This window comes from Scyliorhinus canicula, chromosome 8 (genome assembly GCF_902713615.1).
Source record: "Scyliorhinus canicula chromosome 8, sScyCan1.1, whole genome shotgun sequence".
NCBI lineage: Eukaryota > Metazoa > Chordata > Chondrichthyes > Carcharhiniformes > Scyliorhinidae > Scyliorhinus > Scyliorhinus canicula.
Genome location: NC_052153.1, coordinates 18,427,381 through 18,445,740, shown reverse-complemented (window position 1 = coordinate 18,445,740; position 18,360 = coordinate 18,427,381). Strand labels below are relative to the sequence as shown.

Here is an 18,360-nt window from a genome sequence, read left to right as displayed (position 1 = left end):
AATCCTACCCTCAGTCAGGGTAATTCACATGAATTCGACCGTGGGGTGGGACTGTGGATGCAACTGGCCACGAATATCTTGGAAAAACATCAGTTAAACAGTGACCCCCTCTTTTAATAAAGAAACAGCACTGCCTGAGCTTTTGCAGTCAATGGTCCTGTCGCTGTCTGAAATGACCCTTCAAGCAGCATACAGTTCAGGGATTTCAGGAGTTAACTGTTTATTAATTGTAATAAGCTGAATGCAGACAGCGGACATTAACTGGGGATTCATTTATGCTCCTATAAGTAAGGACAGGCTGAAATTGTGGCAGCCAGGTTAGGAGGTGCACATCGTTAATGTGTATTTCCTCAAATAGAGCTGATAAACTATGTAAAGGTTAGCTCCGGTTTATCCATTAACATTGAATTTTCTGGATTAGAATTAATGGAACATTACAGGCATTCCTGGTCTAAACAATGCTTGACATAAATAACAAAGCATGTCATATGATGCAGCCCTGTCCTTCACATCTAATTAATATGCATCATGTATAGTATGCTGTTCATTTTTCATATCTGGCAGATATTTGAGGAGCCAGAGGAGCTACTGCCAGAAATACCCATACCCATGAACACCGTAGTTGCTCTACTGAACAAGGAGATGGTTAGCTTAGATGGCTAGAATGTGGTTCAGAATAATGTTACAACACCCTGTGATAGTGTGTGGTCAATTCCAGCTCCACTTGACCCTGAGGCGCAACACAATTGGAATTAACTCTTAATTTTAAAAATACCCAAAGTTTTTGGCCATTGGTTGTCCAATAACGACAGTCACCAGGGTTGTAAATTTAAACACAGTTAACTTTTATTAATGACAATGACAATATTTAAGTACAACTCTTTAATTGTTATCTAATTCCTAACCCCACCACCCTTTAACTCGCCGCACACACAAGACGACAAACACTGAGGGGAAAGAGCGCTGTAAAAAAAACCTAAAAGTAAAAGAATAAAAGTTTCTGTTTCAGAGGACGACTTCCAGTTAGATTTTTCTTCAGTCCAGGCCTCTTGTCAGATGTCTTTGTTTTCAGTCTGTAATGGTTTTCACTTTAGATTCATTAGGGTCTCGGGACTTCACCGCACACTCAGAACCAGCAGGCAGGAAATATTTGGGAGGAGAGATATTGAGAGAGAGAGAGGGAGAGAGAGAGAGAGAGAGAGAAAGGGAGAAAAAAACACAACTCTCTCATCTCAGCATCGAGGTGCTTTCTTTTGGATTCTCTGAGAACACCCCGCCTGGCAGGACCCCCAATCACTGTCTGTTTCCGGGCAAAATATGATCCTTGGACAATCCATTGTCCACCAGCCAATCAATCAACCTGAATCCCTCCAATCTCTCGGGTGCCATAAAGTCTGAGTTCTTCTGTTCACAATCATATATTCGTGGCACATTATTTTGCAACTTTTGTGTTCCTCGCTTCCCCTGCTTGACTTAAAGGTATGTCTCCGTTCAAGTTCTATGGACCAAAACGATAATGACAAAGTAAAAGAAATAGAAAATAAAGAGAATCAACAGGGAGGGCCCTTAGAGTAACAACTACAGCGGCGCTTCAATTTCCACTCTGGCCGAAGTAGACTTCTAATCTGCCTTGTCACCCATAAGATTGGAAGGCATTGGCAGTGGGCCACTGCCAACAACAAAATGCCAAGGAAGCAGCTCGGAATGGTGGATCAGCAAACAATGAGCCAAGGACTTGTCTTTGGGTAGAGCGCACATGACGATGATGGATGATATTACAAAACCTGACCAAATGGTGTCAATTTTCCTCTGCTTAATGCCCTGTGTCGGCTCATCTGTGGAACTTTAAGGAATGGAATTGGGGGCAGCAATCAGTCAAGCCCGTTCTCCATTCCATTTATGCTTAATGTTTAATACCTCGGATATTGCCACTGTGGATGGGAACCCGTAACCCAGTAACTCAGTAACCCCACCACCTTTTTCAACGCTAAGGGCAAATTAGCATGGCCAATCCACCTAACCTGTTTCAGGTGGAATGATTCAAATGCTATGTAAGTGACACAGGAGTGGTGACATTACAGCTCCTTTGCCATTTCATAGAATCATAGAATTTACAGTGCAGAAGGAGGCCTTTCGGCCCATCGAGTCTGCACCGGCCTTGGAAAGAGCACCCTACCTAAGCCCACCCTAACCCCGTAACCCAGTAACCCCACCTCACCTTTTTGGACGCTAAAGGCAAATTAGCATGGCCAATCCACCTAACCTGCACATCTTTAGACTCTGGAAAGAAACCTGAACACCCAGAGGAAACTCACGCAGACACGGAGAGAAAGTGCAGATTCAGCACAGACAGTGACCCAAACCGGGAATCGAACCTGGGACCTTGGAGCGGTGAAGCAAATGTGCTAACCACTGTGCTACCGTGCCCCCCCCCTAGGTTTCTGAAGGTTCCACCTGGCAGGCACTCTTCTTGAAGACTGTCCAAGTGAGTTGTATGTTAGAGCTTGCGGGATTGCACCTTCTGATCAAAAACCTGTAAAAAGGTAGCCGAGGACATCTGTCAGGCTGCACTATAATGGATGGAGACCATTTTGCTGCTGAATTTGAAAGCCGCCAATAGGCTACTTGATTTATAAGGGGGTGAAAGGTTATCGGGGGTGGAATACGGGGTTGAGATTACAATCAGTACTACAATCAGATAGTATTGAATGGCAGAGCAGGCTCAAGGGGCCGAATGGCCTATCGCTGCTTCTAATTCATTTGTTCAGAGGCCAAATATGCACCTGATACTGCATGCAGCACATAATTCCCCTCGCTAATTTGGAATGAACTCCTTTTTAAGTTGTACGTTCTCACTGACACTCAGCAAGAGACAAATAAGATTTTGATCAACAGGGTAAATCATCCCAGAGTAAAAAGCACGTTGGTTGATGCAAGAACTTGATAGGGCTTGAGGAAAATTGGCTTCAGTAGGTCCCTTAAGTGGAATGTTCTCTTTTGAAAACGATAACTAGTAAATAAAATTATTCTATGTTTCAATCAAATACTTCAAATGTTTATCATTTCCTTATTTTTCTTTTAACCTGATTTCATCAGCTGCTTTTGGCATGTGAATGATTAATTTTCACTGAAGGTTTCTGTCAATAATAGCATGACGTGATGCGGATGTCTGTTGATCTCAAACCTTGGGATCGAGCTGTTTATGCGGCCCAGAGAGTTGCCGGGTCCGTGGCCACGCGTGCGCACGACGGCGGCCTGCAGCGGCTGGGCTGTGCTACATGGCGGAGGCCTCTCGCGGACCCGGCCCACAAAATAGTGCCCCCCACTCTGGCCGGCTCACGCGCTTATGTGCCCCAGACCACTGACCCCCCCCCCCCCATAGTGCCCCCAGACCCTAATAAAGTCCCCCCTGCCCGCGGATCAGTTATCCCCTGACTGTGGCGGCGCTGGACTGAATCCGCAACCGCCACGGCGAGTTCCCGACGTATGGGACCGCACGTGACCACCGACGTCGGGAACTCGGCCGGTCGGGGGCGGAGAATCGGGGTGCGGGTCTCAGGCAATGCCCTGAGGCCGTTGATACGTGGCTCAGCGTACTCGGCGAGTATGCCACTTTAGAAGGGGCGGTGTATCGCGAAACGGCGCCACCCCCGATTTGGGTGGGAACTGTGATTCTCCGGCTGATCGCCGAGCGCAATTTTGGCGTTGGCGACCAGAGAATCCAGCCCCTTGAGTTTGAATCTATTGAAGGTTGAGTAAAGGTGACTTATTTCAGTTGGCTCCAAGGAATGTGTCCAATATTAGATTCTAGTAAAGGCAACCGTATCGGACAAACCTGCCCCGAATTGGGTATACATTCACACAGACTTAGAAGTCATCAGAACTGCTGATGTTTGAAATAGAAATGTTAAATTGGTGAAATCGGGATGTTTTTCCATGGTTGAGGCACATTACAAAGAAGAGCAGTGAATATAAGCTGCATCTATCCTTTTCCATTCATTTACGGGATGTGAGCATCACAGGCTGGGCCAGCATTTATTGCCCATCGCTATTTGCCCATGAATATTGCAACTAATTTCATTTATATAATAATAATAATCTTTATTGTTACAAGTAGGCTTACATTAACCCTGCAATGGCGTTACTGTGAAAAGCCCCTAATCGCCACCTTCCGGCGCCTGTTCGGGTACACGGAGGGGGAATTCAGAATGTCCAAATTAGCTAACAGCACCTCTTTCGGGACTTTTGGGAGGAAACCGGAGCACCTGAAGGAAACCCACGCAGACACAGGAAGAGCGTGCACAGACAGTGGCCCAAGCCGGGAAACGAGCCTGGGACCCTTGGCGCTGTGAAGCAACAGTGCTAACCACTGTTCTACCGTGCTGCCCATGACCCAAACAGTGGCAAAAATTGAGAATGATTCTTCAGACTTGCACCTTTTAGCTTAAATTCATAGGGAGAAAAGACCACGCAAGGTTATCAATATTACAAATGATGCAAATCTGACACCAGTTCAAGTATTAAAATCACACTTGCAGTAGCAAAAGCTTCATTTCCACACCTGTATGACAGTCACAATGCAGCAAAGGTTAATGGTGACACAACAGATCAGGCTACAACTTTACAAATCATTGGCTAGTCATCAGCAGGGGTAATGTGGGCAATTCTGGGCACCACAGTGTAGGAAAGATGTAAAAGCTGAGGAAACAATACAGAGACGGTACAGAGGAGGTCCACCAGAACGTTACCAACAGTGAGGGGCTTCACTTATGAGCAGTGATTGGAAAATTTCTCCTTGAAATAGAGAAATTTAAGATGTGACCCAATCGAGGTTTTCAAGATGATGAGTCCTGTCAGACTGGATCAAGCAAACATATTCCCTCTGCTAAGAGAGCGAATAACTAGCGATTGGTATTGGTAACAGATCTAGAAGGGAGATGAGAAATACTTTCCATCAGAGAGTTGTCAGAATCAGAAATTATCCGCTTGAAAATGTGGTGGAAGCTAATATAACCATTAATTCTCAAAGGGAGCTGGACAGGCACTTGAGGGTCAGGAACGTACATGATGATGAATCAAAACCAGATATATGCAATTAAGCATAACTGCTCATTTAAAAAGCCCGCACAGGCAAGACCAGATGGATGGCTGTAAGATTTTGGAAATGTTACTAATTTGTAGGCTTCCATGTTGCACTGAAGTAAGATCTATGGGTTTTATTTTACCCACTTTTTACTCAATTCAGTTTGAACTTCTGCCAGTGAGACAATCAACAATCAATAATAATCATCTTTATTAGTATCACAAGTAGGCTTACATTAACACTGCGATGAAGTTACTTTGAAAATCCCCTAGTCGCCACACTCAGGCACTTATTCAGGTATGCTGAGGGTGAATTCAAGATATCCATTTCACCTAACGAGCACGTCTTTCGGGACTTGTGGGAGGAAACTGGAGCACCAGAGGAGACCCACAGAGAGAACAATGCAGACTCCGCACAGTGACCCAAGCCGGGAATCGAAACCGGGTTCCTGGCGTTGTGAAGCAAGTGTTTTTTTTTTTTTTAAATTTAGATTACCCAATTATTTTTTCCAATTAAGGGGCAATTTAGTGTGGCCAATCCACCTACTCTGCACATTTTTGGGTTGTGGGGGCGAAACCCACGCAGACACGGGGAGAATGTGCAAACTCCACACAGACAGTGACCCAGGGCCGGGATTCGAACCTGGGACCTCAGCACCGTGAGGCGGTTGTGCTAACCACTAGGCCACCGTGCTGCCCTGTGAAGCAACAGTGTTAACCTCTGCGCTGCCATGTCTTGAAGACAGAGATAGATAGGTTCTCGATTAATAAGGGGATCAGGGGTTATGGGGCGAAGGCAGGAGAATGGGGGTGAGAAAGTATCAGCCATGATTGAATGGCGGAGCAGACTCGATGGGCCGAGTGGCCTAATTCTGCTTATATGTCTTATGGTCTTAGGCCACAAGGAGGTTGGAGGACAGGAAGGTAGTTTACTTGTGAGAAACTACATTGATTGTATTTCATGACTTTGAATGGCAATTAGCAGTTTTTAATGTCAATTTTGAAGAAATAATCTAAAGTATTGAACTTTGCAATTTGACAACTTCCTAGCTCCCCTGCACCAGATTTGGGGGGTTTACCAAAGAGCACTGGGGAATCTCCTAGGCCAAGGATTTATATGACAATTGTCCAGAAAGGCTAACTTCCTCTGACAATTGTGCAGCACTGTATACTATCTGACAAAAGTGATTTAAATCATTAACTTTGGATGGTTCTGCCGGTGTTACATTGATAGTTACTCAGAAAAAGTTAGAAGAAATGAAAGCACTTCTAACTTCCGCGTAACTATTTCAAACATGCAGACCAAACCCCACCTGGGCCGTCCCCCCCCCCCCCCCCCCCCCTCTCTCTGGACTCCCTGGCTAATCACTCCCCCAGGGTATTCACAACCCCCCCTCTCTTAACACCCCCCATGGCATTCCGTCTGCCCGACTGACCCACCCAACCCAGTACCTTCCCACCAATATGAGATGAATGAAATGAAAATGAAATGAAAATCGCTTAGTGTCACAAGTAGGCTTCAAATGAAGTTACTGTGAAAAGCCCCTAGTCGCCACATTTCAGCACCTGTTCGGGGAGGCTGGTACGGGAATTGAACCGTGCTGCTGGCCTGCTTTGGTCTGCTTTCAAAGCCAGCAATTTAGCCGTGTGCTAAACCAGAGATGTCCCCCAAGGGGGGAACCAGACACATGGCAATTCTGATTGGCCCCCTAAACCGACCCAGCCTTCCTGACCAGTCAAATCCCATCCACTTACCTTCTCCCTGGATGTCCTGCCAATTTCACTGGACCCTTTAAATCTACCTGCCTTGTGACAGCTGGTACATTAACAAAAGTGGCATGGCCTCCTTGAGTTCACCGGAGATGCACTGCACTAGGGTCTGCGAGGCATCCATTGCTGCAGGCTCCAAGCAGCTCCAGCCAGCAGAGGTTTGAACACATTTTTCCAGAGCCGACAAGTGCAGTTTAAACTCTCGTAACTCCAGCAGGCCATCACTTTCCACCACTTGTTGGAAGCTATGGCCCTTATCTTTAAACAATACCATGCATTGGTTTAATCGATCAAACCTATCTGGAGGGCAGAAAATATACATTAGAGGAAAACTTTCCATTTTTGTCTGTTAACATCTGTGACCAGGCCCCAACACTTGTTAGGATATGGAACAAGAACCCCAAACACTTAGAAAAAAATTAAAACTGTTGTTATGGGCCAGAGTTTAGAAAACTGCAAGGTATATCATGGAGTTCATCTGACCTACAACTGATTATTCATTTTGGGTACGAGAAGCACAAGGGCCTACTTTTCAGGTGTTATTCAACAGAGGCCTTCAGCACTTTTAATCAGAACAAAGTTTATTCTACAAATTCAGTTAACATTTCTATAAACACACACAGTAAGCACGTTATCAACTACAAACATACATTCTCCACACAGCTACAGTTCTCTCTGTATATAATCCTTAATAACTTCCCTTTCAACTGTTTCAATTTGACAACAACATCCAATACAACCAGAAAACCCCTTTTACCCAAAACAGTAAGTCTGAATTATTTCCAGACAGCAATTATCATTTTTAAATTATGAAGTGATCTGGATACCTTTTGACATGTAGAGAGAAAGCCCAAAGAAACCTTCTTTGTCTGAATCCAGCTTCCGACAGTGTAGACCGAAAGTAAAACTCAGAGCCACAGCCCAGCTCCCAGCTCAAAATGAAAGTAAAAACCCAGCGCCATAGCCCAACTCCGCCCACACAATGACAACACTGAAGCCATTTGAGAAGACAGTACATTTCTTGAAGGTACACCCCCATAACACTGTGAGGAAATTATTATTCGCTCGAGGAGTGATTCTACTGATTAATAGGTATATTTTATATGAAAATTTTTTTTTATTATTAACACGGGATTAAACACAGCAACATCCTGAAAAAATACTTTCAATTAACAGTTAAACAATTCTGCAAGGAAACACTTTAATTACTAACTTATACCTTCTCTATCCCTAATTAAGCGAAGCCCATCACAGGTAAAAAAAAACACTTTTAAAATAAACTTAGCAAACACAGGGTTACTAGTTGTACACTTGTATGGAGATTTCTTGAAAGACTGAAGAGTGAGAGGGATCCTTTCAGGAACCAGCACTCAGATCCATACATCTATGTCAAACTACTGCTTAACCTGACAGGATTTAGCAAAAGCAGCCCATCGAGTCCTCACCAACCCTCTGAAAGAGCACTCTACTTATTCCCACGTACCCACCCTAACCCTGTAACCACATATAACCTTTTGGACACCAACGGGCAATTGAGCATGGCCAATCCACCTAACCTGCACATCTTTGGGCTGTAGGAAGAAACTGGAATACCTGGAGGAAACCCACGCAGACACGGGAGAAAGTGCAAACTCCACACTGTCATCCGAGGTCAGAATCGAGCCCAGGTTTATGTCGCAGTGAGGCGGCAGTTCTAACCACTGTGCCGCCCTCCTGATAGAATTCTGTGATAACCAACTATAAAAGCACCTTAATTGTAGCTGGAAAAACAAAGTACATTCCACAGAAGAAGGAAACTGTTGAAAAAATTGGTTTACAACAGTAGAAACGGCAAAGAAAATGAGAAGAGTTTGCCAATATCATAAGCAGGTTGTGGTACTACACATTATTCAGCTACATAAAGATTGAACTTATATTTAGAGACTGTTTTTCATAAGTCAAGGATGTCCAAGAACATGTAACCGTCAATGGAGAACATTTAAATTGTTGTCACTGTTGCAGGAAATGCTTGGTCAACTTGGTTACAACAAAGTTCCACAATATGCAGCGAGACGTATCTCCAATTTGACAGTTTAGTAATGTTGGTTGTCATAGAATCCATACAGTGCAGAGGGAGGCCATTTAGCCCATCGTGTGTACACCAATCCTATGAAAGAGCCCCCTGCCTCAGCCCACTCCCTCGCCCTATCCCCGTAATCCCACCTTTGGACTGTAAGAGGAAACCCACCCAGACATGGGGAGAACATGCAAACTCCACGCAGACAGTCACCCAAGGTCGGAATTGAACCTGGTTCCTTGCCGCTGTGAGGCAGCAGTGCTAATCACTGTGTCACCGTGCCGCACATGGGTGTGGGATAAACATTGGCTGAGCCATGGAGGCGACAACCCTATTCTTCTTGGAATGCTTCCAATGCTCTGTTATTTCAATTGGAGAGGGAAAATGAGGCCTTGGTTGAATTTAAGCAGAAGACAACACCCCCAGCAATGCAACACTCTCTCAATACCCCATTAAACACTCAGCCTGGATTATGTACCAACGTCTTAGATAGAGTGCTGCTTATACTGTTCTGACTTGGAGGTGAGTAACGTACTTGGAGACAACGTACTCCAAACATTGACGTTTATGTTACATTCCTCGTACAAAGGAAGATGTTTCAGTTTATGGTACAATATGGAGAAAAGGCATAGAGCAGACAAAGCACTTTGGGACAGCGGAGAAATGTGAGACAATGATGGGGAACTGAACACACAGAAAGAACGTCTTGAGGCAGATTTTGAAACCAGGAAGAGTGATGCTCGGTGAAGAGACATGGACAGAGAGTTTCAGAGGGCAGAAGCTGGTGAATGAATGGGTCCAAAAGGTAAAATATTAGAAGTGAGGAGTGAGGAGAAGTCAGGAATCAGAGGAGTGGAGAATGAGCAAGAACACAAGGCAAAAGTCAGGGAGTGAAAATAATTGAGAAATTGAAATTGATGTCCAGAAGCGTAAAAATTTAATGACTCAGGGGAAATTACTGTGTGGGGTTTAGTTCATGCTGCAGTGTTTGGATGCATTGAAGCTAGTGCGGGTTGAAAGGGCAATTCCTGCTAGGAGAACATTGCTGATGTTAAAACTCGAGGTGATGAAGGCAGGTTTTGCTGCAGAAGTGAAAAGAAAATGAACAATGTTGAAGAGCTGGAAGAAAGAGATTTTGGTAATCGAATTAAAGTGGGGATGAGAATGTTAATGAGAGTGGTCACTGGATAGACATATGGATGAAAATGGAATAGTGTAGGTCAGATAGGCTTCAGATGGTTTCACAGGTCGGCGCAACATCGAGGGCCGAAGGGCCCGTACTGCGCTGTAGTGTTCTATGTTCTATGTTAATGAAAGCTAAAGAGAATGACTTCAGTTATGGTAATTCGACGGCATGGGGCGCAGTGGTTAGCACTGGGACTGTGGCGCTGAGGACCCGGATTCGAATCCAGGCCCTGGGTCACTGTCCGTGTGGAGCTTGCACAGTCTCTCCATGTCTGCGTGGGTTTCACCCCCACAACCCAAAGATGTTCAGGCTCGGTGGATTGGCCATGCTAAATTGCCCCTAAAATTGGGAAAAAAATAATTGGGTACTCTAAATTTATTTTTAAAAAGTTATGGAAACTGAGTGAAATTTTGGCAAACGTCTATTTTGATTTTACATTGATAATGTTGAAGTGCGGAAACTGTCTTTGAGTCAATAGGCGTGACAACAAGGCAGAGGTGGATGTCACTGGCATGTGTCAAAACTGACCTTCTGTTATTTTTGGGCTGCAATGTCTTGGAATACATTGTGTACCTTGATCCCCGTAAGAGATCAGGTTGGAGGCAAGGATGTTGTCCTCAAAGTACTTTTATCTACATAATTAATTGTGTCCAAGATTACAGAACATCAGGACGGAGCTATACTGCTCCTCTCTCAGGTTCTTCGCTCTCTGAGTTATGATATCACTCCTTAATGCGCAGTAGTTACTGTTCAAGTCATGTTAGAGCTAATCCTTTACCCTGTTTCTGGGTAATGTTATCAAGAAATAGTATGCAGATAGTGAAAAACAGCAAAGTCCATTCAACTGTTTCATGCATGCACATGCCACATTTCAGTTTCATGGTGAAGCTGGTCTTTAAGTTAGATTGTACGTGGCATGTCTAGGTATTCCATAATGTGTTCCATTTTATCTATAGTTGTTTCCAAGATATAAGATTTATGGCGGCAGGCAAAATAATACCATACAGTTCCAATATTTCCTTGTTACACATCAGCAGATATAGAAAGAGCTATTGTGATAGGGGCAGTGAAATGTAATAACACTCTTCAACTACTTCAAACGTAAGAAGTTCAATTTTAGTATTCACTTCTGATTACTTTGAGACAAACTGGAAAACCTTCCCTGTCTACACAATAAGTGTTGAATAATAGCTTCAAATAACTTCAAAATAGCACATGGAGGAACTACAGGCATCAGGAGCACCAGGAAATAACAGTACTGAGGTAACAAATGTGCATTACTAACAGGCAATGATGCCTTAATTTTCCACCGATCAATTTTAATGGTAAAGGTAGTGGGATCTGCAACATATCCATAAGGAATGAAGGCAAGTGAATATCCCGATCTACAACATGCATTCTGAGTATCTGTCCCAATATGTTTTTTGTTCATTTGTAGGATGTAATTGTAGCTGGCAATGCCAGAATTTATTGCCCACCCATAATTGCCCTTGTGAGGTTGATGGTGAGCCACTTTCTTGAACTGCTGTAGTTCATGTGATGTACATACATCCACAGTGCTATTAGCAAGGGAGTTACATGATTTTGACCCAATATCAGTGCAGGAATGGCAATATAGTTCCAAGTAACAATGGTGTGTGACTTGGAGGGGAAGCCCCAGGTGGTGATGGATACATCTGCTGCCCTATTTTCATCGAAGTGGCAAGGGTTGTAGTTTAGTAGGTGCAGTGGAAGGAGACTTGGTGAGTTGTTGAAGTGCATCTTGTAGATGTTATACAATGATGGAAATGTGCACCAGTGGTGGAGGGAGTAGTTGTTGAAAGTGGTGGGCAAGGGTAACAATCAAGTGGGCTGTTTTCTCCTGGACGGTGTCAAGCTTCTTCAGCTTTGTTGGAGCTACAGGCAAAGAGTTTTCCATTCCCTCCTGACTTGTGCCTTTTAAGGGTGGGCAAGCTTCGGGGAATCAGGAGATGAGTTACTCTCCACAAAGTTCTGAGCTTCTTACCTGCTCTTGTAGCCACTATGTTTATATGGCTGGTGCAGTTCAGTTGGAACTGCACTCATCCAAGCAAGTGAAGAGTATTCTATCATATTGGGTGACACAGTGGTTAGCACTGCTGCCTCACAGCACCAGAGAGTGCGATTCCAACCTCTCTGTGTGGAGTTTGTACAGACTCCTACTGTCTGAGTGGGTTTCCTCCAGGTGCTCCGGTTTCCTCCCACAGTCCAAAGATGTGCAGGTTAGGGGCACTAGCCATTCTAAATTGTCCCTTAGTGTCCACAAGGTTAGGTGAGGTTATGGGGTTCTGGGGATAGGGTGCAGGAATGGGCCGAGGTTGGATAGTCTTTCCAAGAGTTGGTGTAGACTCGATGGGCTAAATGACCTCCTTCTACACTATTGGGGTTTTGTGATTCCATGATCACACTCCACACTCTTTGTGAACAGGCTTTGGGGAGTCAAGGGTTACTCACTGAACGGTTCTGAGCCCCTGATCTGTTCTTGTATTCACAGTATTTATATGACTAGTCCAGTTAGGTTTCTGCCAATGGTTGGATTGGATTGGATTTTGTTTATTGTCACATGTACCAAGGGACAGTGAAAAGTATTTTTCAGCGGGCAGCTCAACAGATCATTAAATACATGAAAAGAAAATGAAATAAAAGAAAATACATAATAGGGATAAGTAAAAAGGGGATCTGTTAGGGAGAGCTCACAGAAAGTCGCCACGCTCCGGCGCCATCTTGTGAGACAAACCTCAAGGTAACCACAAGGATGTAGATGCTAGGAGATTCAGCTCTGGTAATGCTATTGAACTTCAAGAGAAGATAATTAGATACACACTTGTTGGAGATGGTCTTTGCCTGGCATTTGTGTGGTGCAAATGTTACTTGCCATTTATCATTCTGTAACCTAATGTTATCCTGTACTTGATGTATGCAGGCACAAACTGCTTCAGTATCTGAGGAGTAACAAGTGGTACGCCACACTATGTATTTGCACATAGATTTGTGCCAAAAGCTTGAAACAAAAAACATATACTCAATGGAAAAATATTGCTGCAACTATCAAATCTTAAAACTATGACAATATAACTAGAAAATTAATTTAGAATACATACAAAATGCGAAACAGGGGACTCTCCCTGTGTATAGGCGTCATCGTGGCTACATAATTTTTCCAGTAACTAATGAACATGTCCATGGATTGACAATAAAGGCTATGCAATTAGCAGACATCAGAAAAAGTATCTTACTAATATGAATATTCCGTTAAAGTGAACGTTTGCTCAGGTGTGAGCTGATTGCCTGTGAATTACGAACATATTGCCAGATGGAGGGCTGTTGCATGCTGGGATTTCTACTTTATAAATATGTCTTTTAGATAATGCTAAACTTGATGAATTACTGGATCGTTGCAATGTTTCTCAAGCTGCTTTACACCACCTTAAAAGATATATTCAAAACTCTTTGAAGTCTCAACTTCTAACTCCGAGGTAGGTGTTAATTTGGGGTTAGTTGGTGCTGTGGGCACATGGTCACCATAACGGAGATTGCTCGAACCCATTTAATGTCAGGCCCTTTGCAAAAGCCCAGGGGTCCAGTCATTTATTTTTTTCCTAAGAGTCTCAGGACTGGCTCAATGGACGAAACACCATTATTTTATGTTGTAGTTGTACAATTCCGTGAATTGAAAGATTTTCCTTCTTTATCCACACACAGCGCTTGACTATAATCACAGAGGTATGTGACAGTAGACCTATTCAATGGCATGTCACTAATTTAATGGCTGACACGAAGGTTGGACCAGAGAGATGGAGTTTAAGTTGCACTGAGGTGTAAAAACTATTCCTCAGCTCGTGCCCTGGCGTGGGGTCAGGAGGTTTACACATTGTATATCCTCCACTAAAGGATGATGTTTTTGAGCTACTGTGAACAGCCAGAAATTCTATTGCAGGTACAATCTAATTTCTCAGAGCCAGGAGCCGCAGAACCCAGTCCTTGCCGGATTTTTTCCGGAATTTGGATTTTTTGGCCGGATTTCAGGTCGGGAGTTTTTGGGTGATTGGCGATGAGTGCCGGGTGGGGACCAAGATTACTTTGAGCTTGGGGACAGAGCAAAGCAGCGAGGAAGTAACGAGTCAGGCGCTCTACAGTGCCTGGTCCAATTGTTCAGAGAAGTTAACTTTATTTGAGCATTTTAAAAAAATTGCATGGCACTTTCTAAAAATATCCGGTTGCGGACAACTCCTATTGTCAGGCAGCCAGCTTTGAGAGTGTGTACCTGTACAAAATGCGACAAATACAATCGTGAAAGCACATTGAGCCCTTTGGGACTGAGGAATATTTCAATCTGAGTTTGTATTTTCTTTCTCAAGGCACGAATGCTTTATTAATTTTACTTAATCTGATGCTGCCACCTAACCTCACTGCCTGTATCATTCCTCTCACAGATAGCCCAATTGGAGTTTCTCATCATTATCATTCCCAGCATCATCTTCCTCATCCACATCACTGGCAATTAGCAGGGGTGTGTGCACCAATGAGATGAATACAGAGGAGCTCATTTCTTCCTCGACTTTCACCTCTTGCCCATTCTGCCGATGACCAACCAGCCCCTTTTTACCAGCTATTACATTCGCAACAATGGGATCACCGCCCCCTGGAATATCTGCTCCAGAAAACCAACTCACCAAGTGTTGTGGACAGCACACAGTTTGACTGTCGAGCTGGCTAACTTTCTGCTGGGGGTGGGTTGCAATCTTCCTGCAGGTATGTTCGCAAATATAAAAACAGCATGAATAACTCTGCCGATGCCCTTCAATGATGCTGATTAATACGTCACTGGCATGTTTGTCAGTTTTGTTAAGGGCTCAAACAGCAGAAGCTTTTTGCGCACAGGACATAGAATCCCTGCAGTTCAGAAGGAGGCCATTCGGTCCATCCAGTGTCTGCATCTACCCTTTGAAAGAGCACCCTACCTAGGTCCATTCCCCCTGCCCTATTCTCCCCCAACCCAACTGACCTGCACATCTTTAGACTTTGGGAGGAGACCGGAGCACCCAGGGGAAACCCACGGGGAGAAAGTGCAAATTCCAAATGGACTCCAAGGCTGGAATCGAACCCGGGTCCCTGGCTCTGTGAGGACTGTGCCACCCTGCCGCCCTCTGGTTGCTCTGAATGGGCAAGTTAACCCTTAAAAACCTGCCGGAAAGTAGCACTTGGAAAATGCAGCACAGAGGCATTGGGGGTGGGAGGGCGGGGGGGGGGGGCGGGGAGGGCGTGCCCTAACATATCAGCTGGGTTAGAAGGCAAGCCCAGTAATGTAGCCAAAGTGGGCAAGTTTGTGGGTCATGTGGGGCTGCAGAAGCAGACGGTCCTGAAGGTCAGCCTGCATATTGCACAGGGGACGGGGGCAAAGATCTGCGGCACAATGAAGGCAAATTGAGAACTCTGCAGATCGACCGATAAGATAGAACTGTTTGGAGGTACATTGCCCGCAGAACCTCGCCATGGGAGCTGTCATTCAGCATACAGTCACACTGACACAGTAAAAAAAAACATCAGTGCAACATAGACTTCAATTGAACCAGTGCATGTTTCAGACGTTACGCTTATTTTTGCAGGCTTGAAACTCTCATTAGTTTGGTTTGAAACCCAACTTTATAGCCCGGTTCTGTTTTCGAAGGTGAAAATGACCAGTGGAGTGAAAAGGTTCCATCAATGTTTCTCCCCACTCTGGAAGTCCATTCGAACACCAGGCATGTTACAACCGAATAATGCAATCCATCCTGCCTTTAATAAGGCTACAATTTTGGAGGTTTTGAAGGCAGTATAATCTGCAGACTATTTAAATGACAGCACTTGAGTGTCGATCCACCTCTGCGCTGTTTCTACTTGGAAATGACTGTCTCCATGCCTTTGCTGTGTGTCCATGATGTGGAGATGCCGGCGTTGGACTGGGGTGAGCACAGTAAGAAGTCTTACAACACCAGGTTAAAGTCCAACAGGTTTGTTTCAAACAGCCGTGCTCCGAAAGCTCGTGTTTGAAACAAACCTGTTGGACTTTAACCTGGTGTTGTAAGACTTCTTACTTTGCTGTGTGTGTGTGTGTGTGTGTGTCCAGCTTGCCCGTTGTGTGTGTGTCCTTCACCCCACGCTCTTTTTTTAAACTTTTGGAGGAAAATATATCACGTTGTGACGGGTTAACAGAGGGAGCAGGCTATCTGAGATTGGCAGCTCGCCTGGGAAGACCCCGATGGACCCCCCGCTCCACCGGTAACTAAACTCCCCACCAGATCGACAGGAACGCAGCATGAACGGAAACCTTGGCGAATCAGGCGCCCACTCCTTTACTGAAGAATGCAACTGTTCTTTCCCCGTATAAACCCTGTTAAATGCAACCACATCCCACCAATGCAGATATCCTCTCTTGTCTATTGCTTATGTAAAGTTTCCCACTATTTTGGAATGGGTGCAATTCGAAGCAATATGGATTATTGAATAGATGTGCCCTGGCTGAAGGCAGGACGTGTGAATCTGTCCCAGTGTGAAGCCTGGGTCGTTACATTTGCAGATCTGCCCGGAATCTCCAGAAAGAAATAGAATAGATTCTTACCTTGTAGCAAGCACAGGATGAGAGTCAGCCACACACCATCCAGCCACCTCGAGGTCTGCATTTTATTTCTCCTCCTGTCTTCGCTGTCCTTCACACAGCACGCATTTCTGGAAGAATTGCTTGGCTGGGGTGGGTTGAAGCTGGCAGCCCGCCTACACGCGGCCAACCAACTGCATTTGAAGATTTCCAACCTGACTTTGCAACCAGACCGGGGCTCACTTCATCCAACCAGGGATACCTGCCCATCGCTTGTGCGCAACCTTCTCCCGCCTCAAATCTGGCCAGCACTCAACGGGGGGGGGGGGGGAGAGAGAGAGACAGACAGACTGCCCTGGCTCCGAATCTGACCAGAGGGGAGGCCATTCGGCCCATTGCCCCCTCTGCCCACACTTTGAAAGGACTGACTAATGAACTCTGCTGCTCTTCCTTCACAGAGCCAGCAATAGGATATCCAATCCCCCCCCCCCCCCTCCCTACTGTTGAATCTGCTTCCACTAACCTTCCACCTCGTGCATTCAATCCACAGGATGACTGACTGCATTAACATAGCACCCTGATCTGCTGGTGTTGGGGAGTATACGGGACACAGTGCTCCCATTCACACCACTGACCACTGTGACCCCAGCTCACAGATTGTTCTGGGACTGTGGGGCCGAATGTCACTTTTCGAAGGGACCCTAACTTTTCGAAGGGACATCCTCCCCACCCCCCGCGCTCTAGTCTCAAGGCTTGACCGTGGGAGACTGACCTGGGCGTATGAGTGATTGGAGCCGGGCTGTGGATGATGAGTGAGTGAGTGAGAGTGAGTGAGTGGGTGATAGTGGCTGAGTGAGTGAGCGGGTAAGTGAGAGTGAGTGAGTGAGCGATTGAGTGACTGGGTGATTCAGTGGGTGAGTGCATGGGTGAGTGAGATGGTGGAGTGAGGGTGGGGGAGTGAGAGTGGGGTAGTGGGTGACTAAGTGGGTGAATGAATGGGTGACTGTGGGTGTGAGTGGGTGAGTGGTTGATTGAGTGAGTGAGTGGGTGAGTGAGTGCGAGTGGGTGATTGAGTGAGTGGATGAGTGAGTGAACGTGAGTAATTAAGTGAGTGAGAGTAGGTGAGTGTGTGCGAGTGGGTGATTGAGTGAGTGGATGATTGAGTGGATGAGTGTGAGTGAATCAGTGATTGAGTGAGAGAGTAGATGATTGAGTGAGGGGTGATTGAGTGAGTGGGGGATTGAGTGAGTAAATAAGAGAGTGACTGAGAGTGAGTGAGGAGTGATTGAGTGAGTGGATGATTGAGTGAGTGGGTGATTGAATAAGTGGGCAAGTGAGTGATTGAGTGAGTAGGTGATTGAGTGAGTGGGCGAGTGAGTGATTGAGTGAGGGGTGATTGAGTGACTGGGTGAAGGAGTGGATGAGTAAGATATGGCAGTGAGGGTGGGGGAGTGAGTGGGGGATTGAGTGACTGGGTAAATGAGAGCAGGTTAGTGAGTGAGTGAGAGTGGGTGAGTAAGTGAGAATAGGTCTGTGAGTGAGTGAGTGAGCGATTGAGGGTGTAAGAGTGGGCAATTGAGTGATGGGTGATTGAGTGAGTGGGTAAGTGGTGATTGCCTGAGTGGGTGAGTGAGTAAATGAGTGGGTGAGTGAGTGAGAGTGGGTAATTGAGTG

At 45.2% G+C, this 18,360-nt stretch overlaps 1 protein-coding gene across 2 annotated transcripts in view; it reads right to left on the bottom strand.

The window, feature by feature from the left end:
* The window catches only part of chrna8 (cholinergic receptor, nicotinic, alpha 8), a 309,073-nt gene extending 292,066 nt beyond the window's left edge, over positions 1 to 17,007 (bottom strand). The window contains exon 1 of one of the 2 annotated variants that reach the window (XM_038804235.1): positions 16,711 to 17,007. In XM_038804235.1, the coding sequence (XP_038660163.1) occupies positions 16,711 to 16,771 (61 nt within the window). In that variant the 5' untranslated portion in view covers positions 16,772 to 17,007. The remainder of the gene's footprint in view (positions 1 to 16,710) is intronic. The other variant, XM_038804234.1, reaches the window with a different exon arrangement.
* Between the last annotated feature and the right edge of the window lie 1,353 nt (positions 17,008 to 18,360).